A 16,045-nucleotide genomic window follows, 5' to 3' on the forward strand; every position below is an offset into this window, starting at 1 on the left:
TTAGGACAGTAATGTACTGGTTGCTGCCATCAAAACTTATTCAAGCTAAGATGCTCCGTATGATCGTACTCCTATTTTCTTGTAACCTGTAAAGTATCATTTAAGGAAATGTAATATATCAATTTCCCCTGCCTCCGCGATTTTTAAGATATCGAGTTGCTTCAAGGAAATGAAGCTTCTCAATTTTTTTAACAGTTTTTTTGTCAGGCGATTAAAGCTTCGTGTATCTTCTATGACATTCTTGAAGAGACGCGTTAGAGATATTGACCTACAACTGTGCACACATTACTGTTTACAAGGCTTCATGTGAAGAGGAGTGACCTCGAGAGAGACTGACAATGAATCCCAGCTAAGTAACGGGGTAATTGTGCAGTTGTTCGGTGCGTTTCGCAAGGAGCTTCTAATACCCAAATATTCCGCGATTGACTCAAGCATATTGTGACTAACTTCGCACGGTGAAAGCAGGCGCAGGCATCGGAGAAAGCCTTTCTCACAAGCGGCTGAGTTGCTATTAAAATTTTGTGTGGCCGCCTCCGTACGTTATGTTTTCACTCCTTGTTCGCTCAGCAGTTTGTATCTGTCAGCCTGCTGTGGTGTTTGATGTGCTTAAGATTTGTAAGCTGCGGCCACTGTACTAAAGCGGTAGCACTACGCTGGGCAACATGGAACAGGAACGCTCATAAAGGCAGGAAACACGCCGCAAGGAATTGTACCACCCTTGATAAGCCCAAAGGCAGCAACGGTCTCTTGATAACAAAACTGACGTTCCACAGACCTTTTACACGACGAGTTTCAAATATGCATTCGTATAAACAACTGCTTTTATCTCTGTAAGATAGTGAATTTCTACTAATTCAGCTACATAGATACGAGCGACATTCATCGCAAACCGCTTCACATTTAACACGCAATTTTTCGAACTTCCATCATGCTGGAGTAGCTGTGGGTCAGCAATTTCTGTTGAGCAGAGGAACGAAAAATCAGTCCAATGTTGCAAATGTTATTTTTTTATTCACTCGATGACTAGTTTCCGGCCGAGACAGATTTTCAAACCATCAAAACATAGTCGAAAATGGCATTTATGAAGATATGAAAACTGTGTCAAAAACGTGGAACTAAGAGTTACAGCACATTCAGATAACTGTACGCGCTGCAGCTAGCTGTTCGTTGCACGTTTTTGATGTGGTTTTCACATCTTCGGAAATCCCGTTTTCGACTATGTTATGATGATTTGAAAATGTGTCTCGGTCCGAAACTAGTCATCGAGTGAACAAAAAAGTAAATTTTGCGACTTTGGGCTCGTTTTCCGTTCCACTGACGTAACTTTTCGTTTGCTTCTTGTTTTATGACGCCGGCCGGGGTGGCCGAGCGGTTCTAGGCGCTACATTCTGGAACCACGCGACCGCTACGGTCGGAGGTTCGAATCCTACTTCGGGCATGGATGTTTGTGATGTCCTTAGGTTAGTTAGGTTTAAGTAGTTCTAAGTTCTAGGGGACTGCTGACCTCAGAAGTTAAGTCCCATAGTGCTCAGAGCCATTTGAACCAGACCTCGTAAAATTGTGGATAATGTCTGTCGCAACCTCGAAAAGTGCAAGAATGTTGGGTTTTTCTTGTTGCTGCACAGAATGTCTTCATAACTATGTTGACCTCATTAACAGTGAACAACGGGTTTACAAGGTTAACGAATAAACATAGGGCGCCGTTACGTGATGTTTTCATACCACTGTGCTTCGCTAGTAACGTTTAGCATGCAGCGAACTATTCACTACTTTGCAAATGATGGTCTGTCAAAACGTCCATATGTTTATGAAGAATCATTACTTGTGACACGCACTGTGAGCATGTGTGTATGCTTGTATACGTTTGTGCGTTTGCTTGGGTGCGCGCACGTGCATGCACTTGGGACTGCGAAAATGTGTTAGCTTTCTTATTTTCAAAGTGTTCACTCTGCCACATCCTGCGTCCCTGGACTGTAATATTGACACTAACTTTTATTTCCTGGGCGTTGCGGTTATGCCTTAATACTGGAAAAGACGAACTTCCCTGTTAGGCAATGTTTGGAACTCCTTGATGTGGCCTTGAATTGGCCCGTAGATGTGGAACATTTGCGATCTGTCTGCGGCGAACAGCTTGCACCATCAGCAACGACCTTTCTGGATTAGCTTGTTACGTAGCGCCTGGAAAGAAAGAAAACGAATTCGATGCAGTGGCGCAACAAGTTTTTGTGCTGGAGAAAGTATTGTGCACCGGATAAGTACGTTATCGCGTGGCCTAATTACAAGGGATATACGGAGAAAACAGGTGGCCCGAATGCTGAACTGGGTTTATGCAAACACGACTGTGGAGGGCCTACTAGCTGCTCTGCACTGCCCGTAAACCGTGGGTGCGTGCCGTGCGTCGCAACTTTCGCTGCCCGACAGCCACGCCTCGCAGCGAACGATTACTTCCGCGTGGTCAGCTTGGGGGCGCAGAGAAGTTCAGTACAGGGTGCCATAGGCGGCAGGCGTGTTAGTTCCCAGCGCCCGTAAGCGCTGCTCCATGCCAGTAGGCACGTAGCTTTTCAGCGTCGCCTGACTTTTCACTTACATCAGATAACTTCTGTTTGTAGATACTCAGCCTGTTTGGTTTCACAGAACCGCAACTTAAAAAGAAATCCAACGCTGCTATAAACTCGAAATATCCTCTGTTCGTAAGGCACCATTCGTTAACAAAGAAAACGTATTTGGGACAGAGCACTACAGCAACGCTATTATTTGGAGATGATTTCGCGCACTGATGTAGCACAAAGACTATAAAATCAATGTCAATGTGTTGACATAAATCAGGAACGAAACTAGAACAAAGCTTAATTATGACGTCTTATCCTATGTCGGCAGGGAAGAGGAAACAACAACGTTCTGTATACCATCATAAACAAAATAAAAGTGGTGTGAGTAATTCGATTTGATAACACTTTGATGGCTCGTTTGTCAGTGTCGGTGCTTATGTTCCATCATCAGAAGGTTAAGAGGATCCCGTTTTAAACCTTGCCGGCCGCGGTGGCCGTGCGATTCTGGCGCTGCAGTCCGGCACCGCGGGACTGCTACGGTCGCAGGTTCGAATCCTGCCTCGGGCATGGGTGTGTGTGATGTCCTTAGGTTCCTTAGGTTCGTTAGGTTTAAGTAGTTCTAAGTTCTAGGGGACTTATGACCTAAGATGTTGAGTCCCATAGTGCTCAGAGCCATTTGAACCATTTTTTTTAAACTTTACCACTACACAAAAATCCTACGTTGTCAGTAGTGATATAATACACGACTTTGGCTTCAGTAGCCAGCTACGGGAAAGTAAAAGGCAACAAAGAGAGGATAGTCTGTTATACGGAGTATCGACTGAAAGATGCACTCAAGCAAGCATTTGACTAAATCATTCCTGTACTATACCGTTGTCGTGGTAAACAGAAAATACCGAGCAATATGACGAACTGATTCGGGAGAACCAGAATGAAATACCTGCCCGACCAACCAGATTTAGAGGTTGGTTTCATACTTCATTTAAGTCAAGTTACGTGTCTAAAAGGCTCCTACTCGATGTTTCTCGCACCTTTTGTGAAACTAGAAGTTCTAAAAAAAACAATAGGGCTTACACAAATGTTGTATTGTTTCCTGCGGTCGGGAATCATTCACGAGAAGAGATGAGAGCGTATAATGACATAAATATGGAATCATGCGTTACGATCAAATGGTGTGGAGAGATATCAAGCGTTCATCCTGATATTAACTCCTGGTACAATGCGTACACGTCGGCAGTGTATCACTCCGCTCAACTGCAAAACGGTAAAACCAAACTGAAAATCACACTTATAGAATGTGAAGCGCCACTTTAGTAATATTCATAAAAAATATACTTGACTGTATACAATAACGAAATACTATTCCACTAAGGCATAGATGTGAAGACATGATCACACGTAATCTCGTATTATGATATGTCAAAAATAAATAAAGGTAACGCGTTTGACTGGCTACCAAAGACTCTCTTACTTAGTCGCAGATACGTACATCAGATTCGTACCAGGTGAAACTGGAAAAGGCTGGTCTGGAACGTACGAAATGTAGACAAGTTACTGATGAAGGACGTGCAGCAACCAGCAGAAATTTATTTCAGTATACGTTACCAGTTTCAGATGTCATCCACCCATCCACGGAGGGAGCATATTTATTTTATGACATAAAATAAATAGAAGGTCTAACATTTGTTGTAGCCGGCCGTGGTGGCCGAGCGGTTCTAGGCGCAACAGTCTGGAACCGCGCGACCGCTACGGTTGCAGGTTCGAATCCTGCTTCGGGCATGGATGTGTGTGACGTCCTTAGGTTAGTTATGTTTAAGTAGTTCTAAGTCCTAGGGGACTGATGACCTCAGATGTTAAGTCCCATACTGCTCAGAGTTATTTGAACTCTTTGTTGTATGTTTATGAAGGAAACACAATGTGAATTTTTGCTAGATGGTTGCCGTAATTTCTGAAGGACTGGTTTAGCGGTGCGAGATTGTGTCACTTGGAGCATGTGTAATGAATAATGATAGCATGTGTTTCGAGAAGTGTTCTCGGCAGCCATAATACTCCATCACTTTTCGGTCGTGCATCCGGGATAGCATTACTTCGTCTTCCGATATTTCTGTTGATACCGTATCTTCAAAGTGAGTCGGTGAAAGGAGTAAAACCACTTGACATATTACTGTAGAGTAAATACGCGTGCAGAGAGATAACACTGTCCGAAACAAGAGCGTGTGTCACAGACAAATTTATGCATAAAAAAATAACAACTGAAGAATTGAAATGGATACGTTCTAAGCGCCGAATCTGACATTTGTCAGGAGAATAAAATGCCAATACATTTCTCTTTCCACGAGTGCGCATTGAAATGTAATGCCTACCGTGTTTTTTATGTGAAAACTCTTAAACAAAACGAACTTTATTAACATTCGACATCTTTATTCTTCGTGTCTACATATTTATTTTTCAGCTTAGTCGTCCTTGCGACGAACCATTTCGGCCAACGAGAGACGAGTTTGTTGACACCATAAGGGTAGTTTGTTTGACTTTATTGACGGAGCCACAACCTCGCCGCTGTCCCACTGCTTCGCCGTTGTCAAAGTGAAGTCCTCAAAGGTGTTCTTTAAGTTTAGAAAATCGAATGGGGCTAAGTCGGAAATGCACATGGAGAATGTTCGATAACTGTGAACCCAATGCGTCGCTTTGTTGCAGACGTAGCAGCGCTCGTGTCTCGTCTGGCATTATCATTCCGAAGGAGAAGGCGCTCCGTGCGTAAACGATCTCAAAGAATTCGAAACTGGATTACAGCACGCTGTTTCTTACGCACCGATACAGTTACGTTACACGCAGACATATTACACGCTACAATTGGGAGGCCCCCTAGCGCCAGAAGGCTGCAAATATGTATTCAAGAAGAATAGAGATGTAGAATGTTAATGATGTTTCTTTTGTTTAAAAATCCGTAAGAAATTTCACTCAAAACATTCGGAGGCTTTACTTTTCTGCACGCCCTCGTAATAACTGGTTTGTATACAAGAAAATTGTTGAACTATTCAGATACCACAGGATTATGTTGCTGACAGTATCACCGCAAAAAATAATGAGACAAATTAGAAAATGAGTGCTAAGTTGCGTACCAGGAAAGTGATTGGTTGTAAGTGTCGATAAGAAAGTTGTTACAACTTGTTTTTTCCAAAGAAGAAAACAGCAACCAGTCAGAGTTATTAATGCTATTTATTTAGACAAATAACGCCGTGATCGGTTTCGAACCGATAGGTTCATCTTCAGACGGCTGTTAACGTTTATGTTACATTTATCGTTGTTGACAGCAGCTGTTGGCTGTCTTGTTCCAATAACTAATGCAAACAACAACAAACGTAATATAAAGGTGAACAGCCGTAGCCGATAACGGCGCTATTTGTGTAACTAAACATCGTGTTTAACAGCGACTTGTATTTTAGACACAGTCACGTTCTCAGAAATGCACGTTTTCGACAAACTGTAGGAAGAGAGTTTTTGTTCCAAGCGTCATTAATACTGAGGCACTGCGTTTTATTTGTGATGATAAAAGTGCAAAAATAGAGCATTATGTTTTTAGATAGTAGAACTGAAGTCACCAAAAACTACTTCTTATATGGTCTAAATTTTGGAACTCCAGAGGGATGTACTTGGCACAAAGACGGTATATCAGCTATTAACGCTTGTCTGAAAGATTTTTTCTGTGATTTGGCATCTGGATCAAATCTAGGGACATGCAGCGAGGTACCGAGAACACAACGGCACTGAAAACGCATTAGTGGAAAAATGGCGCTTACAACGTTTGCCATTTACAATCTTCAATTATTTCCTGTGGCCATTCCACGTATTATGGGAAAGCCATAATACTGGCCACAGCCTCATTCTGCTGGGAGTCAATGGCCAAGGAAGTTGTGGAAGTACAATTATCAGGCGACCTGCTCAGCAGAGACGACAATTCATGGAAACTCCTCACTTTGCTTCGGTGCTCTCAAAAGATTTATTGTTGTGAGTTTTAGTTGCCTGGTATTGCAACACATGTCATCCATTTTAATAATTAGCCACACTACACGTAAGCACTGCGGATCTGCTGACGCTGCACTTGCTTTGTTAGACGCATAGTTTTATCTACGATTGACGCTCTTGTTCCCGACAGTGTTATCTCTGACGCACGTACATTTATTCCACAGTATTTTGTCAAGTGGTTTTATCGCTGTCATCGACTCATCATGAAGATGGCAGGAAGGTTATCGACCGAAATATCTGAAGAAGAAGTCTTACTGTCCCCAATACACACCCAGAAGACAATGTAGTAACGATAGCGGTTTCTAGGGCAGTCTTTGTTCGTGATACCTGGTACCCGAATACCTTGGAGCGGTAGGAGCCTAATCACATATTTTGGTCCCGGGGAAAACGCCTTTGTCCAGCAGGTAGTGGCCGGGCTTGTTGACGCGCGCCAAGGAGTGGTACCACAAATATGGTTGTGTGTGGGCCACGTGGGTGCATTTATGAGTGCAGATTTGGCGGATACCTATAATACTATACAGCTTAAGCACGGTCGCCAGTGTGCAAAATACGCTTGTAAAAAAATTGTTAATGATGTTGTGCAACCGCTGGAGCATTCGGAGAGGAGATATCCCGAGGGCCGTAAACAGAAGGAAAATGTAATCACATGGGAACATCTAGAACAAAATAAATCGTTCGTTGAGATACTTCTCGGCACATTCACAACAGAAATTCAAACACGTGTTAGTCTGTGGAATCAAATTATACGTATTCCTGTGTCACAGAAATGTTCCCCCTAGAATGATTCCATAGCTTCAGTCTGCAGCTGTTCACAGCTGTGAAAATATTGACCAAACTAAGATTTAGTCAGGCATAAGTATTAATGGGGAACGGTGGGAGACAGACGAGTACTGTCGTTGGATGATGAAGCACTCTGTAGCGTAATACCTACGCTGAATACTATTTGGACGATCATTCTTGCGGGTTAACATAACACTTCCGGTTCTCAACGATCTGTGGCATACGAAATTGGTGCTGATTTTCGTAATCGTAAGGCGACATATTTTCATAATGCTTTGCCTCAGCAGCACCACAAAGCCGTTATTGATGAGGATTCCGGCCCACAATGTTCATTGGGAGCGTTATGACAATCTCTGGAAAGTTATCTGCACTAAGAATCCACTATCTTCCTGTTCACGATGTTCGATCCATATACAAGAAAAATCTGACGCAGAATTTCATTGAATACAAGCTTCCACTGCTTCCTCTTGCACCTTTGCCTTACTCATTAAATTTAAATGTTTGCGGACGTGCGTTGTGAAACAGTTTGTAAACAGTGGACATTGCAGTTAGAGACACGTTGTGACAAGTCTCAATAGCTTGGCGGAAAATGATGTGAGATATTGCATGTACGCAGATATGAAGAACTATTCATAAGTCTGACGACTATTTAATAATAAATAGGGCGAACATAAATTCTTTTGGAGATTACAAAAAATTATTTTTAAGGAACTATGCTAAATACAGCTATGTGGTTTGTAGCAAATAGTAGATTAATGTATACAGTTTTTATGGACGTACTTCCACAGATCTATGGGGTTTTTTGCAGATTAGTTGATAATCCGAAAAGAATTCATCAGCGAAACTGACGTATATATCCGGTAGTATCGGTATATATGCGACAGCACGTGTACCTAGTATGCACCAAAACGCCGCGGATTTCTCGGGGCTCATTCCTATAGTTCTATTGGTGATAAAAAGCCTTTGGGCTATGAACTACGAAACAGCCAACAGAAGGGTCGTCTTAGTGTCACCATCCTACAATACAGGGTCAAAGTATATACTACACACTTCCTCCTGCTTTTGGCAAATGGAGCAAATCGGTTGCCTTTTTGCATCTGATGTGGTCTCCGGTGCGGTTGATGGGATGTATGGAGGCACCATTAGTTCATGGGTGATTCCTCCGAAAAACCCTATGTTTGTTCTATATTTTTGCCGCCTCTGGCGGGCCAAAACCGAACCGAGGATTCCAAGTCTGCTAAATACAGTAAATGGCTGAAATTTTTACGATATATTCCAAAGATCCCGATCTCGAACAGCTTTGAAAATGTTCTTCATATCTTTATCCGTTTCCGAGTCACAGAGGTTCAAAGTTACCCTACTCGTACTAGTAAAACAAGCAAGTAAAATACGCTGTGAGGCGAAAACGTATTTTACACAGTAACATAGTACGGAGAAATATTGTGTAAAGTGTCTCCATTATCATCTGGTAACACCATGTTGTAGTACTGAAGCACATGCAAAATTGTTGTGGATGTAAAATCTGGTCTGAGATATAAAATTAATTTTGCGCTATTTCAATTCCTCATAAGTAAACTATTTAAATTTTACTGACCAATAAATTTATTTTCATAAGAGTTACACGTCCTGCTTCAACAGGGGAAGGAAGGGAACTAGCAGGAAAATGCTTCTATCGGAGCGCAAAAAGGAGAATACGTCCCTGCTTATTTAAAAGACTCAGACTGAGAAGTGGGGTACCAGCTGCCTTTTCTACCTTCCTCAGCACCTCTAAAAATTATCCCAAACGTTTTGGCATGCAAACTTATTCGCGCTTTTTTAAACTTAGAAGAAGACAGTGGTAGCGGCAAAGAGACAGAAAAGTGATAACAACTGGATGATAGCAGACAGTGGTTGTGTTATAGAAAGGGCGAAGGAGACAATCGTAGTGTGAGAGAGAGGGACACAGTGGCAGTGGAGCGTAGCTGACAGTGACGGAACAGTGTTAGGACAAGAGAGGAGGAGACAGTGCCAGTGGGGGGAGGGATAAAGAGAATGTGGAAGTGGGCGAGAGTCAGTGGCAGTGAGGGACAGAGTAGATGACAGAGAGGAAGTGAGAGATAGTGAAAATGAGAGGAGATAGCAGAAGTAGGAAGGAAGGAATGAGGTATCAGCAACAAGAGAGAGCAAGACAGGTGGAGGAGACTGTACTAGTAGGACAGAATAAAAGGGGCTGTGGCTCTGACGCAGGAAGCAATGACAGAAGGACACAAAGAGAGAATGCAAATAAGTTGGGCTGAATGAGTGAGCGGGGAAGGGCAACCGGGAGTGGCTGGGTAAGACAGACTTACAGTGATGGATCAGTGAGTGTCAGTTACAGTTAGAGGAGCTTGGAGTTTGAGTTGAGTTGCATGTTAAAAGAAAGTCGGGAATATGGTCGCATGCCAGAATTTCTGGGAAGAAAATTTTATAGGTGCTAAGGAAGGTACAATGAGGCAGCTGGTACCCTGCTTTTCAGTCAGAGTCTTTCACATAAACAGGAACATAATCGGATTTTTTGTGCTCCGATAGGAGCATTTTTCCCGTCGTTAAAAAATGTCTCCGACGAACCGCTTCATATCTTATCGTTCTGGTATTAATTATTGATTCTTGGCGCCAAGTACTGATTATCCTTGAAGACACAGTGCTTTCGATATCAAACACACGTCAAAAATGCCGTGGTAAATGAAAGTTTCCGCCAGACTGAAATTCGAACCAGGATCTTTTGTTTGTCGTGGGAAGTCACTGTAACATCTATCCTTTCAGAGCATGTATACGGCCTCTGCTGGAATTCCTTTCCTATGATTTCCGAGCACTACAACCACAAAGGTTGATACTACCACCACTGGGAAATTGATATGGTGGAGGACCGCTGCTCACCCTGTCGTAGGGGAAAGCGTAAAGTAAAACATATGAAAAGATCCGTGTTCGAGTACCGGAATGCAACAAATTTTCATTTATCACGACATATTCATTGCATCAATGGCATTTCTGCTCAGATTTCACTGATACATTTCACGTCACGGATTTCGTACCTGTTGATGCCATTCATTACGTTTGAGTAAACGTAATTCGTTTGTGTGTACGCCACTATGACAGGGTTAGCCATCGGTCGTACACCATATTGCTTCCCCACTGATGCTGTCCCACACGGTCGTGAGGCAACTTCTCGTTGTGGTGTTCTTCAGTAATACCAGAAAACACCAGTGACAGACACTAAAGGTAAAGAACCACCTCTGGAACCGGACTTGGATGGCCATATGATTAAGCAGACTGCTCGAAATAAGAGGGGGTCTGGGTTCGAATCACAATCTTGCACAGAGTTTCATTTGTCACGACATATTTATTACATTGCAGGTTGAGCATCTCTGAATGGATTTCACTTCTATTATATCGTGTCATTCCATTTCATTGATGTTATTCAGTTCATTTCAGTGAGTTCAGTTTGTCTCGGGAACAGTTTAGCTCGAACAATGAGAATTCATAGACTGCATGATCGTCTGGAGAAAAAAATGTACAGTTACTGGTACTGGAATTATGCTTAGTGCTCGTTCACTGATACAGTCCTTTGTTTGTTACTGAACATGATCACAATGTAAGACGTCCCATGTAGATAGTGTTTTTAGAACTTCAGTCGTAATTTTCCGATTAATCTGTCGCATCCACTAATACGGCCTTCACATGACGTCACGTGTCGGAGGTAATTGGCAGATACGAAAAAGCCGTTCAACTCTTCTTGCTATATATGGCAGTACCGTATAGAAATGGAACTTTTCGTGTTTCTAAGCAGTTAACGCCGGCGAATGTAATAGTGTCTGATAATGTCTGTAGCGCTGTCACGCATAAGATTGGAAACGGAAGTAAGGAAGTGTGAAACTGGATTTGGTCGGTAAGGTGAAAAAACTTTTTTCCGTAAATTTTAATACCTTATCAGACCTTACGCGCAGTTTCAAGCGTTTATGAATCATAGCTTTCTGTGGTGCTTGAAAGTAACTTTAGTTAAATATTCACACGCCGAAGAAACGCATGCAGAGTTTCTGATAAGCTTTCGAAGAACCATAACACTAATAACGTTAGAAGTTGCAGCTGCATACTGGACCACGACCCGGCTCCGGGCACATTTATTTCGGAGTACTGCTTTCCGGCTGAGTCTGCCGAGCAGTCGTCTCCTTTCACCCCTTCGAACAAGAAACGTTGCCAGTAGTTGGAAGAAAGCACATGTCACACCCGTCTACAAGAAGGGTAACAGAAGCTAACCACAAAACTAGCATACAGTATCCTCTATATCCACCAGTAGAGTCTTATACGACATTGTGATCTGAGACGTAATGAGACATCTCGAGCAAAGTGACCTCTTTAATGCCACCTGGCATGACTTTCCAGAATGTCCATCTGAAGCCTAGCTCCCACTTTTCTCACATGACATTCCGAAACCATGGATCAGCGACGTCAGGTAGATGCAGTATTTCTCGATTTCAAAAAAAACCATTTGGTTTACTATCACATCTACACTTATTATCAGACGTAGGATCGTGTGGTGTATGAAGCAAAATTTCCGATTGGACTGGGTATTTCTTGGTAGGAAGCGTGCAGGAAGTTATCTTGGAGGAGAATTATCGGTAGATGTAAAGGTAAGTTCGGGTGTGCCTCAGGGAAGTATGTTGGGACGCTCGCCGTTCTTGTTGTATATCGATAGCGTTGCAGATAATATTAACAGTAAGCTCAGACTTTTGCAGTTATCTATAAGGAAGTGCTCTCTGGAAAAAGCTGTAGAAATATTTGGTCGGATCTTGATAACACTTCAAAGTGGTGCAAAAATTTTCAGCTTGCTTTAAGTGTTCAGAAATGTAAAATTGTGCACTTTACAAAATGAAAAAAAAATGTAGCATCCTACGAATACAGTATCAACGAGGAGCGGTTGGAATTGGTTAACTCACACAAATACCAGGATGTAACACTATGCAGAGATATGAAATACGACGAGCAGATAGGCTAAGTTGTAGGTAAAGTAGGCAGCAGGGCCGCGCGCGAGGTTGCTCAAGTGTGTGGAATCCGCATCAAATAGGAGTAACAGAGGATACTGAACATACACAGAGAGGCGGAGCACGAATGGTCGCAGGGCGTTTGACCGCGGCAGTGTGTCGCAGAGATGCTGAAGGAACTGAAACAGCAGACTCTTGAAGACAGACTCAAACTTAGCGAGAAAGCCTACTCACAAATTTAGAGAACCAGCTAGGAATATACTACAACTCCCTACGTTACCGATCACTTAAGGATAGTGAGGACCAGATTAGATAAATTACAGCATGCAGGGGGACATTTCTGCAGTCGTTCTTCTGGTGCTTCATACGTTAACGGATCGGGAAGAAGCCCCAATAAGTGGTAGAATGGTCATGCACTTCACAGGCGTTTGCGGAGTATGGATGTAGATTTAGATGTTTTAGGATAGAATATGAAAGGGACGCACATCAACGATCTTTGTCTGTGATTCCATGCATCCGTCCTTTCACTTCTTTGTAAACAGGAATCTCGTGCACTCACGAGGGACTTATTTACTGCGCAAGAGATTTTCGGTAACTGTGGGTTGTAACTGAGATAGGAGAAAGAGTAAAAGAATGTCTTCAGCGTTACACCTATTAGGCAGCGATTAAATCTCTTTGGCGTATAGAATCCTCAGCAGGTGCTAGTCCTACAGCGTCAAGGGAGACACTCGGCGAATTACGAAGGCAATTCGGAAAGTAAGGCCCGCTCGGTCGTGAAACGGAAACCACTGCGAAAATCAAAACTGTTTTATTTGCAACAGTTTGTGACACCTTCCAGCTACTTCTCTACATAGTCGTAGCGTTGTACCAACTTTCCAATAGCCTCGTCATAGAAGGCAACCACCTGTGATTTCTGGCAATCCTGTATGCTGGTCTACAGCTCGTCGTCTGTGCCAAAATGTTATCTTCACAGTCAACGGTTTATGTGAAGAGCGACGAATCTGAGGGGCAGATAATTACAAGACGACGCTGTGCTGATTATATTTATATGTTTTGACGATACCATACGACTGGGTGTTGTGTGATGTCCTTAGGTTAGTTAGGTATAAGTAGTTCTACGTTCTAGGGGACTGATGACCATAGATGTTAAGTCCCATAGTGCTCAGAGCCATTTGCTCCATTTTGACGATACCATTATGGCCTTATCACTTTAGGACATGGTGTAAAAAAGATCTGAGGATGGTCATTATGGACTGAAACCGGTCATCGTCTAAAGAATTGATATTGTCATCAAAGTCTGGAATAAAAAAAACAAATTACAAGATGTATTGTGGGTGGTGAAACACTTCCCATCGAAAACGCTGCAGGAGTATCTCCATAGCCCCTACTGAGTGCGGCCAAGAATTGTTATGAAGAAGGGAACACGTGACAGTTATGTTATGTGGGCTGCATGACATCAGGCGAAGTCTCACCTCAGGACCTCATAATTGTCAGGAGACACTATTTTCTAGGCACTTTTCCGTGCTCACAGTGTGCTCAGAACTGAAAAGAGCGACGTGACGCGATCGACAGGCATACTAGAGACACTAACTGACACATCTATGCAAAGCTTCATCAGTTTGTCACTGCAGTTTCCATTTTGCGCCCGATCGTGCTTTTCTTTCCGAACAGCCCTCGTAGGTAGAGACATCAAAGCGCCTGCAACCAAGTTGAGAACTATGAGTCGGTCTACCAGTCGTACTCGAATTGCTCAATCGCAAAATCATTGTTTCCGGTAGACAGGTATCGTGGTTCGAGTCTCGGTCCGGGAAGTAAGCTGAACTGGTCACATCGTTTTGGCTGATGGACGGTCGCACTGTTAGTGACAGCAGAAGAGCCGCTGCTGGGGATGACGCTGCGGCGGCGGTGGCGGTGAAGGTGATCAGGCTACTCACGTGTGTGGCGGGGACCATGTCGGCTGGCGGTGTGGCGGTCAGGTCCTGACTCGGCGGCGGAGCAGCGGCGGTCAGCGGCGGCGGCGGCGGCGGGCCGCCCGTTTTATACGCGGGCGTGGCGCCGCGGCGGCGAAAGGCGCGGCCTTCCGCACCGGCCGGTTTCTTGCCCCACTTAATTGTCTTCTGGCCGGGCCCGCCGAGGCACGCGCCCCTCGCCCCTGGGCTCTGGGTTCGCGCGGGCCGCCTCCGCATCGGGACGGATTTTGCTCGCACGCGTCGCGCTGCCCGCGCCTGCCTCCACCGAAGTCCGCCTCCGGTATCACACTTGGCCGCAGCACTTAGGGTCAACGAATTGGCAACAGCACTGTTGTTGTTTTGGTCCTTAGCCCGAAGATTGGTTTGATGCAGCTCTCCATGTTACGCTATCCTATTTAAGCCTCTTCATCTCTGCATAGCTACCGCTATCTACCTCCATTAGAACCTGCTTACTCTAATCATCTCTTGGTCTCCCACTTTTTTACACCTCACACTTCCTTCTCTTAGGAAACTGACAACTCCTTGCCGCCTCACGATGTGTCCTATCAACCGGTCCCTTCTTTTAGTCAATGCTTTTCAGTACCTACTCATCTGTTATTCGATCTACACTACTGGCCACTAAAATTGCTACACCAGGAAGAAATGCAGATGATAAACGCATATTCATTTGACAAATATATTACACTAGAACTTACATGTGATTACATTTTCACGCAATTTGGGTACATAGATCCTGGGAAATCAGTACCTAGAACCTGTAATAACGGCCTTGATACGTCTGGGCATTGAGTCAAACAGAGCTTGGATGGCGTGTACAGGCACAGCTGCCCATGCAGCTTCAACACGATACCACAGTTCATCAAGAGTAGTGACTGGCGTATTGTGACGAGTCAGTTGCTCGGCCACCATTGACCAGACGTTTTCTGTTGGTGAGAGATCTGGAGAATGTGCTGGCCAGGGCAGCAGGCGAACATTTTCTGTATCCAGAAAGGCCCGTACAGGACCAGCAACATGCGGTCGTGCATTATCCTGCTGAAATGTAGGGTTTCGCAGGGATCGAATGAAGGGTAGAGCCACGCATCGTAACACATCTGAATTGTAACGTCCACTGTTCAAAGTGCCGTCAATGCGAACAAGAGGTGACCGAGACGTGTAATCAATGCCACCCCATACCACCACGCCGAGTGATACGCCAGTATGGCGATGACGAATACACGCTTCCAATGTGCGTTCATCGCGATGTCGCCAAACACGGATGCGACCATCATGATGCTGTAAACAGAACCTGGAGTAATCCGAAAAAATGACGTTTTGCCATTCGTGTACCCAGGTTCGTCGTTGAGTACACCATTGCAGGCGCTCCTGTCTCTGATGCAGCGTCAAGGGTAACCGCAGCCATGGCCTCCGAACTGATAGTCCAAGCTGCTGCAAACGTCATCGAACTGTTCGTGCAGATGGTTGTTGTCTTGCAAACGTCCCCATCTGTTGACTCAGGGATCGAGACGTGGCTGCACGATCCGTTACAGCCATGCGTATAAGATGCCTGTCATACGATAAACCGCAATCGCGATAGGCTACAATCCGACCTTTATCAAAGTCGGAAACGTGATGGTACGCATTTCTCCTCCTTATACGAAGCATCACAACAACGTTTCACCAGGCAACGCCGGTCAACTGCTGTTTGTGTATGAGAAATCGGTTGGCAACTTTCCTCATGTCAGCACGC

At 44.1% G+C, this 16,045-nt stretch overlaps 1 protein-coding gene across 1 annotated transcript in view; it reads right to left on the reverse strand.

Annotated features, from left to right (window-relative positions):
* Window positions 1-14,535, reverse strand: part of LOC126456429 (tyrosine-protein phosphatase non-receptor type 23-like) — a 91,885-nt gene extending 77,350 nt beyond the window's left edge. The window contains exon 1 of the mRNA XM_050092212.1: window positions 14,284-14,535. Coding sequence (XP_049948169.1) covers window positions 14,284-14,535 — 252 coding nt within the window. The remainder of the gene's footprint in view (window positions 1-14,283) is intronic.
* Between the last annotated feature and the right edge of the window lie 1,510 nt (window positions 14,536-16,045).

This window comes from Schistocerca serialis, chromosome 1, assembly GCF_023864345.2.
Source record: "Schistocerca serialis cubense isolate TAMUIC-IGC-003099 chromosome 1, iqSchSeri2.2, whole genome shotgun sequence".
NCBI classification, from domain to species: Eukaryota; Metazoa; Arthropoda; class Insecta; order Orthoptera; family Acrididae; genus Schistocerca; species Schistocerca serialis.